Consider the following 15,023-nt stretch of genomic DNA (forward strand, 5'->3'; position numbering starts at 1 on the left):
ATGCAGCAACATAGTATATCTGTCAATTAACTATCAAGTTTGTTCATCGCTCAACCACAAGTAAATTTAGTTCATAATTTGCAATAAAACAAGAATCAAAATAGTTTTAGCCATCAAACAATCCATCATAACAAGATAAAAGTAAGAGAACAAAAAATAAGAGTTGAGATCTGCTTGATGTTCTTCTAGAATTCTTTGTTGCCGTCTTCGATTCTCTCTCTTGATATTTGTTTTATCTTGCTTTGTTTCTCTATTGTTTCTCTCAAATGACGGTCTCTCCTTTTTCTTTGCGTTTGTACTTCTTTCATAGCTTAGAATTAGGGCAACTGGAAGCCTAGGATGCGCATCTTCTAGTTTAGGAAACTCAAGATCGCAATCTTCCAAGTATCACGAGCGAAATCTTTTCTGCCATTGCTCCGGGATTGCTACAGGAACAATGCTACAGCAATGGCTTCAGCACCTGCACTGTTCCAGACTTGTTTCAATTCTTATATAACCATGTTCTTTCTTTATCTTTGCAACCCTATTGTAGCAGCATTCCTCCCTTGAAATTTGAGCTTTCGGTCAACTATAATTATGTTATGATCTAAGCACAAAAATTATTCTAAAACAACGTAATTTATTAAAATAAACTATGGATATTCATACAAAATATAACTAAAATGCAATAAAAACATGTCATTGACTCTCTAAGTAATCTTGATTTAAATCTAAAAATGTCATGAAAACTTTCATTTCACAGAGTTATCAGCAGCAAAAGGGTTAATCCAACTATTGATTTAGATTAAGCCTATAATGACTATAACCCCAAACTATTTGAGGTTAAAGCTCTTGCCAGCAAATGGGCAATTGGGATGAAAGTCCTCTATAAATAACTTGAATAGATAAGTAAAGAAAAAAAAATGTGGCTTCAATAAGTCAAAACAGAACATATAATCTATTCATTAAGTAAAAAAGAAAACATTTTAGCCAAGCAAGTCATCTTGAAAAAGAAAAAGGCAATATATGAGAATCTCGTGGAATCCAACCTGCCAACACACAGTGGGATATGCAAGGTGCTTAATCATCAATCAGATTCTGGCTTTTGCTATAAAAAAAATCAAAAGAAGAATCTAGTAAGGAAGACATGCCGCTAGATGAAGAGCTCATAATTAACACGTGACAGGAGGCTACTAAAAAGATAAAAGATGCCAATTAGAAGCATCAATATTTCAAAAAGAATCCAAAGTAAAGGATAAGACTTATCGAAATCCTTACCTCAACCATGTAAAGACTATCAACCATTAGAAAAAGAAGACAAAAGTTGCCCTCAATAATGCAAGAAAAAGGGGTTACCTTATCTCTGGGAAATCTATCAGGCAACAAGTGTCATGTAAAAAGATATAATATTATCTCTAAAATCTATATGTGTAAGAAGGGATTATCTTATCTATCTAAATCTATAAATAAAGTCATGTAAGATAGAAGAGGTATCACTCACGAGCATTCTCTTATTCTCATCTGTATTCTCTCTTTAAATTCAAAAATTAAATAAAAAAAATTATTTTTGAGTGAAATTATTATCTTTATATAACTTATTTAGATTTTAGAAAAAAAAATCAAGAATATACATGCCAACACTTGTGCTAAATGAAGAAGATTTCATATTACTAAGCACTCTTCTATATCAATTACAACATATTCACTTAGGCAGATCTTATTGGCCTAGTCTGCAATGTGTTGCTTTAGGCCGTGTGGAATAGTTGTGGGATTGATCTTGCATGATGTGTGGAGCTATAACAGTGCTGAGCATGAGCCAATTTATGGGCTCATGGAACTAGCAAAATTATTCTAGAATTTTGAGGAATAGTACTCTAGTTAGTAATCTAAATTATCTTATTATATTTTGCACAAATAGATGATGTTAGGCCTTGATTATTTTTTAGATCTTATAAGATATAGAGTGATAATAGCAACTCAATTTTCATAAAACATGGAAAGATGAGTCGCCAAATTTCTAGATGCCATAGATAATCTAGACTTTAGTAAGGAATATCAAGTTATTTATACAATGAAAATTGTTAAATCTCGATTAATTGCAAGGAAGCACTTGTAGAGAGATATAGAGAGAATAAACTGTTAGCCTAAAAGAGCTACACATATTGTAATTTTGATGATAATAAACATGCGTCCTAAGTGATTTGATAAATATTGTATATCACATTTTCACTAGTTCTTGAAGGATAATATTTATGATGAAGTGAATCACGAAAAATCAAGCTCAAGACACTCAACGGACAACGGCGTGATCAAGAATAAAGTTTAGAGTTCAACGGAATCATTATTGCAATAATTCTTGTAAAGCCGGTATGATTTAATATATGAATGATTTAGCATTTAAAAAACTCAAGATTTTGTTTAATAAATCATTATTTTTTCATAAATCAAAAGTTTTACAAGTATAAGCTAAGTATTTTATGAAATTAGTTATTTTTCAAGATGTGGACTAAAATGAAAAAGTCTTACAATTTTTTTATTTTAAAAAGTATTGTTTTGAATTCCAGAGATTGACTTATTTGCAAACATTTAAAAATTTTTAGGTCATACTATAATTTATGAACGTTCGAGGACCCGAAGTGAAAATATCCAAAAATTTGACAGAGAGTTAGCGGCTAATCGCCTGAGGGCTAGCGGCTAGCTGCCTAAGGAAAATCTCATATTTTCAAATTTTGGACTAAATTGAACGATTTTGAGAACTTTAAAATTTATAAGTATTATGTTAAATTTTGAAAAGTACCTCTTTGAAAAATATTATTAAATTTTGGACCATGTCATGATTTCAAAAAGTTTTTAGAATAACAAGTATTATTTTAAAATTCGGAAGTTGGACCTGTTTGTAAAGTGTTATAACATTTTGGGCCATAGTATATTTACAGAAAGTTTTGGGCACAAATGTAACTTTACTGTTCTGAAGCGGCGAGCCGGAATTTGCCCATAATGGCTAATTTTCGAGCTTTAGGTATAAAAACTCAACTCCAACTTCAATTTGGAGACTTTTGCAAGCATAAACAAGTGGATAAAATATATATTGAGCTTTCATTTCGCAAATCATCTTGTATTGAATCATCATTGTGCTATTATTTGTAGATCTACTCCAAAAGAGAGTTTTTTGTTGTATTATTCATTTTTCTCATCAAATTTGTGAGTGTATAAGTGTGAGAAACACTTATGTGAAGAGATTGAGAGATAATCTCTTGGTTGTAAAGGTTTATTGACATCTTGAAAGTCAAATGTAATGAACTTGAAGCCTTGGGAGACTTGAATAGTGAAATCCTTAAGGTTGGTTGGCTTGGAGGCGTGGACGTAGGCGAGGATTGTCGAACCACGTAAAAATTATTGAGTTTGCTCTCTTTTCCCTTACTCTTTTATTATTGTACTTTATTGAATTTTTTATTTTTTATTCGATTAAGACAATAGATTGAATTGTTGTGCGAATTGTTTAGCGTAAGTTTTAAAATCCCAATTCACCCCCCCCTCTTGGATTGCATAACTTGCATTTCATAAACTTTAAAGATAATAATGAAATATACGACAGCTTTAAGGAAGAAAATATAATAGTATTAATAGAATCTATTTTAACCGGTCTTGAAATAATTCAAGACGGATGCAAAATAAATAACAGGACTCTAAACCGTCCATAATAAGTCTATTGATGAATAAAAACAATAATAGTGATGTGAATATATTCGGATTTTATAGATTTTTATGAATTTGATAATCATTTAGATCTTTATAAAATTATAATAAAACTTTAAAAAACTTTAAAAATATATGTAGAAAAGATGGAAGAAGAACTCATCTGTTTATTCAAAATCAATTAAACAAAAATAAAAGGTAAAATACTTGAGTTATATAAATTATACAATTTCACAAAAATTTTACATATATTGAAAAAAGGTCCTTGTGGAACTACAGCAGCTTTCATAATTTTTTTACATACAAATTTTATGTTTTAAAATATGAATTTTTTTTTGTATTTAATACTTTGTTCAACTATATGTACAGGTCCTCAACGTGTTGGTTGATGTTGAATATTCAAAGATCCACAAGCTATCAATGACAACGACTCAAATTAAACTAATTCGTTAATACATAATATCTGGGTTGTTTCCTATGCTTGTTAATGATGTAGGACGTTGTTTTAGGATTTTAAAATTTTAATTTTTTAGGTCTTCTGATATTTTCTTTTTTAATTAAAGTCAGTGTCTTAGTCTTTTATTTCTATTGTAATTATGATTTACTTTCCCTTTTTTTACTTTCCCTTTTCAAGTTAACTTAGGAAAGTATATTTACTCTATTATAAATAAAGAGATCTTGTTATCGCTTTTATAACTTCAACTTCAGTTATTCAATTAAAAACCCCTCTTTTATAATTTCCTTTGGTATTATTTATTAAAAATTCCTCTTTTAGAGTTGTTTGATTAGAGCATCATTTAGCTTATCTTAACACAGTATTAAAAATCCCATTGAGTTTAATCATACTTCGATTTGAGCATAATTAATCGCATTGATTTGGTCCAGTACTTGAACAATATCTAGTGTTTTGCTTCTGCTACGCCCAAGGAGAAAATTAATTTCACCGTGAGATAAGAGCATTAAAAGGAATTCATAAGAAATTTAAATTAAATTAGCTACGAAGTGAAAATAAATAAATAAATGAATATGAAGTTGAAAATAAGTCTCGCCGCCTGGATCCAAGGCCAAAACATTCATGATAAGTTAGGTAATTAAGTACATGTTTTCAAGCTCTTCATGAAGAATAATGTTATTGAAATAAATCACAAAGACTCCCTGAGCAAATTATTACATTGATTAAAAAAAAAATGCCATATCATTAACAAGATCGTGACTCTGGGACTGTTAATTACTTTATTCCCTGCTTGGCCAACAGGTGGCCACTAAACAAAATCATAAAAATTTTAAATTTAGTCAAATTGGTCCCACTTGATGACGTCCTTTTCATACATAAAATTGTTTAACGTCAAGGTTAAATATGAGAAGTCTGGTAGAGAAGGTAAAAAGGAAGTGTATATAAGGAGGAGAACGAGCTTTGTTTATAGCACAAGTGAAACTCCACTTTATTGAACGATGGGGTCTCAAATGGGCTGCCTCTTTGCCACTCTTTTGGTAATATCAGTCTCTCTTAGCTACTTGCCGTTAGAAGCCTCCGCAAACAAATACTACTACACATCTCCTCCCCCTCCCAAGTACAAGTCTCCACCACCCCCGCCACCGGTTCACAATTCTCCACCACCACCCCCGGTTTACATGCCCCCGCCACCTCCTCCACCAGTCTACGTGCCTGCTCCGGCACCAACTCCAATTTCCTATTCCCCGCCACCTCCTGTCCCCAAGTCCCCACCACCACCTCACCCTTACGTCTATGCATCTCCCCCTCCTCCTTACTACTACTAGAAAGCGGCCATGAATAGCTCATGCTTTTATGGTAATCTCATTTATTTTTAAAACTGTACATGTAAAGACTAGTAGTTCAGAATTAAATTAAGCATTTCAATTTTAAGCACCTTGTTCTGTTTAATTGCGTTCCTATTGATTAAGTGACAAATAAAAGAGATTGATTAATTTGTTCTTGTAGGAGAGGCGAATGGTATCCGAATAAAGAAAGCAAGGGTTTGATGGAAAGCTTACTTGGAGCAAGATAGCGATCAATCGAGTTGCTGCGTTTTATTCTCTTTTATCTTTGTTTTTTAAGAAAAACAAACTGCCACACGTAGAAACAGAAAAGTTCTTGTCATTTTCATGCATATGGATTGTTGCTATGTGTGTCAATCAAATCTCTGGTGTGTCATTTGTAATTTTCAACCTTTATGCATGCGAATGCGAGACCTCTTTCGTATAATAAATTAATATACTTCCCAAGACGGTCTTATCTTGCGTTGACTTTTTACGTTCCTTTGGTGATGATTTTGACGTTTGAAATTGATGACTATTGTTTTTGTAAACTCTGCATGGATTTTTCGTGCAACTACAGAGCGCATTAACGAGAGACTTATCCATGAGGGTCCATGCAGATCAGTGTCTAATTAACCAATAATTAATATAACTTAAAAAATATACAGTTAACAATTTTTATGGGTCATGCTCAATTGCAGATGTTCGTACAAAATTTCTTGCTAATGTATTCTTGAGTATGATAATAAGTTTTAATCATTATTTATAATTCACTTGATAATATTAAACAAATTTTCATATCAATTAAGTCACAAAATTTCTGTGACAAATTTCCACGTACTGGAACCATGCAAAAGGGCTTTATTCAAACAAAGCTGCATTGCCGTTGGCAATTAAAATAATTTATCAATTAAGTTAAGTAGTATGAATTTTATTGTGGATTCTATTAATTCTTTCAAGGAAAATTCTATCGATAATGCCGCAATGAAAATTACAGATAAAATTAGTAAATGTAAAGTAAAACTATTAAATTCATAAAAGATTATTAATTATTTAAAAAATTAACATTGTTTCTACATAATTTTAGTGAAAATATTTTATTCAGTTACAAAAAAAAATTCTTTAATTAAACAAAAAAATTATACAGAAAAAAAAGTGGAATAAGTTTTATTGAATTGGTTACCATAAATTCTGTAATTATTCTAGGACATTTGTATACATTTTTTTCCCATTTTCTATAATGATATCTATTTATTACACATGTTAATTAAGCGCAATTATTTATCTTGATGTGGATCAAGTAAAAATAAAAGAAAAGATATATCAATAAAATTAGATATAACACTACAAGAAAAAAGAGATATAGCAACAGGAATTCAGCAACATGCATGCTACGCGTGTTGTAAAATATGATGTTTAACAACATTTTAAGATCGTGCGTTGTTAAAAATTGCTTAAAGTTTACTTTCAACAACATGCTTTAAGGCGCGTTGTGAAAAACATTATTACAACAGTTTTCTGATTGTGGCGGTTTTGGTAAGACAAATAACAACGTACAATATAAGCATGTTGTTAAAAAATTCATTTTCGACAACATTCTAAAAGGCACGTTGCTATCGAGAATGTAGCACAACATTTTTTAGTTTGTTGTCAATTGTTTTCAACCATGACATAATTTGCCATAGGTGAAAAATGTTTATATTTATAATTTCTCTATAGTAATAATAAAGCCTTTTCAAATTAAAAAAACTAGTAATAAAAAAGTAACCAACCAATTTTAAATAATAGGTGGTTATTCATATAATTATTGAATCTATCCTATTAAATCATTAATTTATTTTTGTATAAAATGAAAAAAAAAATTTTTACCACAAATAATTTTTTTAAATAAAAAATGACATAAATACATTCAAATCTATTTATTATTTTTAACTAATGAAAATCACTTTTGTCAGCCCAAAAAAAAAAGGGCACAAATCAAAAAACTCTACATTATCAATTAATAAAAAATAATATCTTAATTACTAATAAGACAAAACATTAGCACTTGGTAAAGTTACCTGATCTCACTTTTTCACTTTCTCACTTTCTCACTTTCTCACTTTCCAGCATTATCTTTCTCTTTACTTGTCTTCTTCCTCTTGGTGAAAATCCCTCAATTATTCCTTCCCCTTTGTGACTGTCAAGAAGAAATAAGGTTTGGGTCTTCTTTTGTTTAACACACATTCTCTCTATTGGAACTTAAATTGAGTTACTCTTTGATTTTTTTATCTAAAATTCCAGGTGTATACGTTGTGGTCCCAAGAAGAAGAAGCTTTTGATTGTGGTCCAGAACAAAGAAGACAACATCCTTGAAATTGAAAAGGTTTATATATATTTCATTCTTTATTGTTTTTTTGCAAGTAAAATAACATGAAAAGGTGTCTCTTTTACTCTTTGTCAATAATGGGTATCGTTAGTTTTACTCTTAGTCAAAGATGTCTCTTTTACTCTTAGATAATTGTTTGTTTATAAAAAATAATAATAGTAATAATACACTATTCGTCTGTTTTCTTCTTACAAAATAAATAAATTTTTTTCTTATTTACTTTTGTATTGACATTTAAACTAGTAAATAATATAGAAGATATTGAATTTAAAAAATAACAATTATACAAAGTCTTATGAAAATAAAATAGAAAGAGTCATGTGTAACTTTGTTCTTGTCTTGAATATATTGTTATGTAACTTTTTATATTTCAACTTACTATTTGCTCATGTAAACAGGTTTTAATAGTTGCTCGAAAATGGATAAAGGGTGGGTTCACCTATCAAGGTATTATTTTGCCTTATTTCTAAATATTATTTTTCATTTTTCCTCTTAAAAAAAAAACAGTTTGTTTGTACGAAATTAGTGAAATTCAATTAACTTTCCAGTTCGGTAAAATCTTTATTGTAGACACACAGAGGATTATAGGTTGGGAGTACGTAACTTTGTCAATAATGCACGTGCTTGTTTGGGAAACTTAGATGTTATAGTATGTCCCTGTAGATATTGTAAGAATTTACAACGCCATCATTTTGATATAGTCTACGAGCACTTGGTTATTAAGGGCATGGATCCGACTTATACAAATTGGGTCCTTCATGGGGAGAGTTCTACTGCAACAATGCAATACAGGGGTGAGGGGAATACATACACATCAAATCAATACATAGATTTTGAAATGACAGAAACTTATGGGATGTATAAAGATCAAGCATGCTTTCAAGAAGCAAATGCTACAGAGAATACATATGTAGAAAGAGAGGAACTTCAAAATTTAGTTAGAGATGCTGAGACTCCATTGTACCCAGGCTGTACAAACTACTCTAAAATGTCAGCAACTGTAGTGTTATTCAAGCATAAAGTTACCCACGGGTTATCTGATAGTAGTTTTAATGAGATGCTTCAAATATTTTGTGATATGTTACCACCAGAAAATACACTTCCAGATTCTTTTTATTCAACAAAAAAATTGTTGAAGGCATTTGAACTTGGGTACGAGAAGATACATGCTTGTATAAATGATTGCTGTCTATTTAGAAAAGACTTGGAACACGCAAATACATGTCTTAAATGTGGTTCTTCTCGCTGGAAAGTTGATGAACGAACTAATAAAATTCATCAAGGCATACCTGCAAAAGTCTTGCGCTATTTTCCAATAATACCAAGACTTAAGAGGATGTTTGGGATCACAGAATTGGCAAAACAACTGAGATGGCACCAAAGTCATAAAAGCCAAGATGGTAAGATGAGACATCCAGTTGATTCTCTTGCATGGGAGACCATAAATAGAAAATGGCCATCGTTTGCATTAGATCCTCGAAATATCAGATTTGGTCTTGCTACTGATGGTTTCAATCCTTTTCAAGATCTTAGCACGAGTTATAGTTGTTGGCCTGTCATTTTATCTATGTACAACTTGGCTCCATGGTTGTGCATGTCCAAGGAAAACTTAATGTTGACTTTATTAATCCCTGGGCCAAAACAGCCCGGTAATGACATAGATGTTTACTTGGCACCACTTGTAGAAGATTTAAATGAGTTGTGGGTAAATGGAGTTAGGATGTATGATGCTGTGGAGAAATCAACATTTAATTTGAAAGCAATCTTGATGTGGACGATCAATGATTTTCCAGCTTATGCAAACACATCAGGATGGTCTACAAAAGGAAAGTTGGCATGTCTTGTATGTCGTACAAACACATATTCAGAGTGGTTACCACATAGTAGGAAACATGTGTACATGGGTCATAGACGGTTTCTTCCTCGTAAACATAGTTTTCGAAACAAGTGCAAATGGTTCAATGGGCATGTTGAAGAAAAAGGTAAACCTAAATTGTTCACTGGTGAAGATATATATAAAGAAGTTAAAGATATTGTAAATGATTGGGGAAAGAGGAGCAAAAAAAGAAAAAGGATCACAAATGAATCTCAATTATGGAAAAAGAAATCGATATTTTTTGAATTGCCATACTGGAAGGTGAGCTGTCATTAAATATGTTCTGTGATAAATTTTTGGTGCTTTACTTTCTTGATTAAAATTTAAAATCTTAACAAACTTTACTTTTTAATTTTTGCAGGACTTGGTTTTGCGTCACAACTTGGATGTAATGCATATTGAAAAGAACATTTGTGATAGCATAATTGGTACGCTTTTGAACATGAAAGGTAAGTCTAAAGATGGCCTTAATTCTCGCTTAGACCTTATACACTTGGACATTAGGAAGGATTTACATCCTAAAAAAGAGGAGAATTTTTATTGCTTACCAGCTGCTTCACATACACTTTCTAAGGAAGAAAAAGAACTTTTTTGCAAGCGGCTTGCTGATATAAAGTTACCTGATGGTTATGGTTCAAACATTACCAACTGTATTTCAGTGAAAGAGCACAAGATAACTGGCCTAAAGTCTAATGATTGCCATATTTTAATACAACAACTTTTACCTGTAGCTTTGAGAGGAATTTTACCAAAAGGTCCAAGAAAAGCAATTCTTCGTTTGTGTGCCTTTTTCAAAGAATTATGTAGTAGAGTTTTGGATAGAAATAGATTAGAAAAGCTAGAGGAAGAAGTGGTTGAGACCCTATGTATGTTGGAGAGATTCTTTCCACCGTCATTCTTTGATATTATGGTTCATTTAACAATTCATCTTGGACGCGAAGCTCGTCTATGTGGACCTGTACAATATCGTTGGATGTATCCTATTGAAAGGTAACTATTTAACTTTACAGTGTATTATCATTAAAATAGAATTAATTATAAATCATTAATCTAGCTACTTTTTGTCCTAGGCATATGAAGATCCTAAAAGGATATGTTAGAAATCGTGCACGAGCAGAAGGGTGCATAGCTGAACGGTACCTTGCTGAAGAGTATGCAATGTTTTGTGGCAAGTATGTAAAAAAGGCTGCTCAAATAGGATCCAAACATGGACGCAATGAGGAATTTGAGAACAAATTTTTATTAGAAGGGCGTCCAATATCAGGAGGTAAATTAATAACTCTTTCGGATGAGATGTTAAAGATTGCCCATCGTTGTATCCTATTCAACAGTTCGGAAGTCCAGCCTTATATAGAGTAAGGTTTTTAGTCATATCTATTACGAACATTTTGAATTAATATTTAATAGTTAAGTTTAATATTTTTATCTTTATTTTCAGAGAGCACTTGGAAGAATTAAAAGGTTCAGATAGACGATTTGAAAAGAATGAAAAATTGCTACAAAAGAAACATGTGGAAACATTTAATGTCTGGTTGCATGAAAAGGTTATCAAATATTTATTTTAAATTATTTTAGAACATAATATTTTATATAATTATTTAACTTATTCTATCAATTCTTATTGTTTTAACAGATTAAGGTTATGGAGAATCACATTAATGTGTCAAATATTTTGAAATGGCTTTCACGTGGACCAAGAGTACAATCAATGTCATATTCTGGATTTGTAATAAACGGCCTTCGATTTCACACGAAGGATGCAGAGAAGTCAAGACAAAATAGTGGTGTTTCACTCGAAGCAACTACAATTTGTAGAGCTAGTGCAAAAGACAATATACAAGTGATTGGAAAAGTCACTTACTATGGGGTTTTGAGAGAGATTATAGTTCTTGATTACCATACTTTTCAACTCCCCATTTTTAGATGTGATTGGGCAAATATTGTAAATGGTGTCAGAGATGATGATGGTTTCATCTTGGTTAACCTTCATGAGGGGCAAAGCCAATTTGAAAAAGACCCATTTATTTTAGCATCGCAAGCTAATCAAGTATTTTATTCTAGGGAAACAAATTCTTCAAATTGGTATGTTGTTTTGAAAGCACCATCACGAGGATTTCAAGATTTACAATTATATGATGAAAGTGATAATGAGCCACCTATGTCAATTGAAGTGGGAGAACTTGAAATACAAGATGACAATGAGGATGCACCAAATAAAAGAACTGATGTTGATGATATAATTTGTGATGTGTAACTTTTTTTTTTAAGTGCTATGTTATTCTATTTCTTTCTTATAATGATTTTATGTGATATTGATTTGTCAACTCGTACAGCTGTAATATTTTGGTTTTACTTAAAGTATTGTTCATATAATATGTGTACTGCAGTTTTTTTTTTGTTTAATCTATGCTTACTATTATCATAAGATATATAATTGTTTTCTTGTATTTTGTAGCAAGCATTAACAGTGGGAGAAGATGACAGGTGCAGAGGTAAGTGAATTCGTTACTTATTTTAATACATTAATTATTTTATTCATACTGTATTTCACAATATTACCTAAATATAAAGTTTTCATTATACAGTCATCTAAAAAAGCTGAAAAAAGAGCCAAAAAACAACAGCAAGCGCTCTTTGTTGCTGCCACTCGAGAAGAAAATGTAAGGCTAACAATTAACAGTCGTGAGAATGTCGAAACATCTACACCTAGCACTAACAATGGCAAACGAAAAAGAGGCCCTACTACACTGGCAGTGATTCGAGATCATACTCCCTTACTTGTTGAATTCAATGAAAGAAGTCAACCAGTGGGAGTTAATTCAGAGAAGTACGCCACTTTTGCTGGAGTTGCAGCAAGAGAGCATGTGCCTATTGTGATCAAAGATTGGCGTCTAGTTCCTTCAAAAACTAAAGAAGATCTTTGGTCATTAATTAAGGTATATTTTGTATTCATATTAATAATAATTTATTGTTTTAACTACTAAGATGCTTCTTTATTTTACAGCAAAGATTTATTGTAAATGAATCCCAAAAGCACTTAGCACTTCGAAATCTAGGAGATCGATGGAGACAATACAAATCAGAGATAACAACAAAGATTAAGGAAGCGAACAAGAAAGCGAATAGGTCACGTGCCCTTGCTCTTATTCGGCCGAAAAATGTTATATTTGATGAAGATTGGGAAGCTTTTGTGAAACATAGATTGTCTCCAGAGTTTGAAGTAAGTAATTATATCTATTATTTATGTTAAGATAAATTCATATCAATACAAGACTTTATTTTTACATGATAGGAAATAAGCAAGAAGTTTCGAAATATGCGAAATGAACAAGAAGAGGTACATACAATGGGTCGAAGAGGCTATGCTCGTACAGAGCATAATATGGTAAGATACAAAAAATAATTTTGCTGTATTTTTATTGATTTTGCTATAATTTACAATTTCTATTCTTTTTATTGTAGAAAAAGAAATGTTCAGATCCAACAAAAATAACAAGGGTAGATGTTTGGCTTGAGGGACATCGTAAAAGGAACGGTGAGCCTGCTAATGAAGCAGTTGGAAGAAGAATGGTTCGCAACTCTTGAAACCAAATCATATATTTATTACTTCTGTGACTTTTATTTTTCCATGTAACTAATATATAAATAATTTATGCTTTAGGAAAAGGTTGTAGAGTATCAAGAAATAGATAATAATCCGAATGAGAACATAGACATAAGAAATGATGCTGTTGCAAAAGCTTATGGTTCTGAAAAACGTGGACGAGTTCGGGCACGTGGATTTGGGGTTACTCCTACTGCGGAGAATTTGCATAATCGATCTACTCAAAAAGTGAGAGAACTTGAAAGCCAGTTGCATACTCAATCTCAAAGAGTGGAGATACTTGAACAAAAGTTTGAACAAATGACTGCTTTTATGTTAAAACAGGTAAATCATTTACTATTTTTATTTTTTTTAAAACTAAAAAAAAATAAGATAAAGTATATATGCATCAACAATATTAGGTAATATAAAATCATTTTTATTTTACTTTCACTTCAATATAGTTACTTTTAATTTTACAGAATCTTGGTAGACCTGATGATGTGATGAGCGCTCATGAATGCACTCCTCGAGTAAGTTTCTTTTGTTCCTACCATATCCCACTTCTGTAGTTTGTGATAAGTTTTGCTATTTTATTTTAGTTTATTTTTTATACTTGTAGTCACAACAAGGAAGTGGTACAATGCATGAAAATCTTGAGCTAGAAAATGCAAGCTGTCAACTATTGCATTGGTACTCAGATGATCCAGTTGAGGTTGTGGCTGAGGGGAAGGTTGCATCAACTGATCCTAAGGCAAGAGTCCATCACGTGCCTCTTGGTAGGGATTGTTGGAAAGTTTGGGTGGAGTCAATTACTCTTGGTAAGGAAGATGTTGAATTGTACAAGATGACTGATGAAGCTCGAACAATCAATGAAGCTTTGGGGAGTACTGTTGCTTGGCCTAGGAGTTGCATCAAATTAATTTAGACAAAGTAATAGTTGTGATTCATCTTGCTATGATATTTTATTGATCAACAAATATATATGTACACATGCACACACATACACACACATATAGAGTTAATTTATGTTTTTATAAAATGCTACTTATTTTCTTTTCCTTGAACTTTGTTGTGCAGGAATTAATTTTGTTTTGCTGGAGGTTTCCTTGGGGGTATTGAGCTTTAAAGAAACTTTTTTTTTTAAAGATCACTCAAAGATGTTTTAACTTATGTTTTGGTTGTTCATATCTCATTTTGTTGTTTTATATGTATTTAAGATTTTAGAAACTATTGTGATAATGATACTTCAAATGTATTAACTTTATGCTTGAATACATTTTTAATGAAATTATATTTTGGAAATGTGTTATTACTGTGCATATGTTTGTGTAGGACAAAAGTATACAGTGATAAAACTAATGTATGAAATAAGAAAAAAAAGGTGCATTTAACAACTTGCAAATTAACAATAGGTAATGTTTAATTGTCTTAAATATTACAACTAGCAACAAGCATTCATTGTTGTCAAATGTTAGAAACAACAACGAGCATGTATTGTTGTTAAATGTTAAAAACAGCAACGAGTACGCTGTTGTTGTTAAATGTTACAAATAACAACGAGCATGTATTGTTGTTGTATAGAAAATGACAACATCAAAAAGTTTGTGGTGAAAAGTGTTGAAACGTGAGACATCAGCTACGAAAATAGAGCGTGGTTACATGACAAATGACCACAGGCAAGGTTGCATTTTGCTACGTGAATTGTCCGTTGTCAAAGGTCATGGACATTCAACAACATCAAC

The 15,023-nt window shown here is 31.4% G+C and overlaps 1 protein-coding gene and 1 long non-coding RNA gene across 2 annotated transcripts; both read left to right on the forward strand.

Moving 5' to 3' along the window:
* The first annotated feature begins 5,061 nt into the window (after positions 1–5,061).
* On the forward strand, positions 5,062–5,921 carry LOC112498326 (uncharacterized). The gene is made up of 2 exons (XR_008053477.1): positions 5,062–5,485; positions 5,636–5,921. It is a non-coding gene; the product is annotated as an uncharacterized LOC112498326 (long non-coding RNA).
* Positions 5,922–8,546: 2,625 nt separating this feature from the next.
* Positions 8,547–11,949, forward strand: LOC127900613 (uncharacterized). Its single transcript, XM_052435778.1, has 5 exons — positions 8,547–9,956; positions 10,057–10,685; positions 10,766–10,867; positions 11,134–11,239; positions 11,329–11,949. The coding sequence occupies exons 1-5, from the start codon at positions 8,547–8,549 to the stop codon at positions 11,947–11,949; spliced, it is 2,868 nt and encodes a 955-aa protein (XP_052291738.1).
* Positions 11,950–15,023: the final 3,074 nt, after the last annotated feature.

Source organism: Citrus sinensis, chromosome 3 (genome assembly GCF_022201045.2).
Source record: "Citrus sinensis cultivar Valencia sweet orange chromosome 3, DVS_A1.0, whole genome shotgun sequence".
Lineage (NCBI taxonomy): Eukaryota > Viridiplantae > Streptophyta > Magnoliopsida > Sapindales > Rutaceae > Citrus > Citrus sinensis.

Bases quoted from the DNA above. Each gene is read 5' to 3' on its own strand.
- LOC127900613 (XM_052435778.1), top strand. From the start codon at position 8,547: ATGGATCCGACTTATACAAATTGGGTCCTTCATGGGGAGAGTTCTACT. The intron at 10,686-10,765 runs GTAACTATTTAA...TTTTTGTCCTAG, and splicing joins TGGATGTATCCTATTGAAAG to GCATATGAAGATCCTAAAAG. The intron at 10,868-11,133 runs GTATGTAAAAAA...CTTTATTTTCAG, and splicing joins TATGCAATGTTTTGTGGCAA to AGAGCACTTGGAAGAATTAA.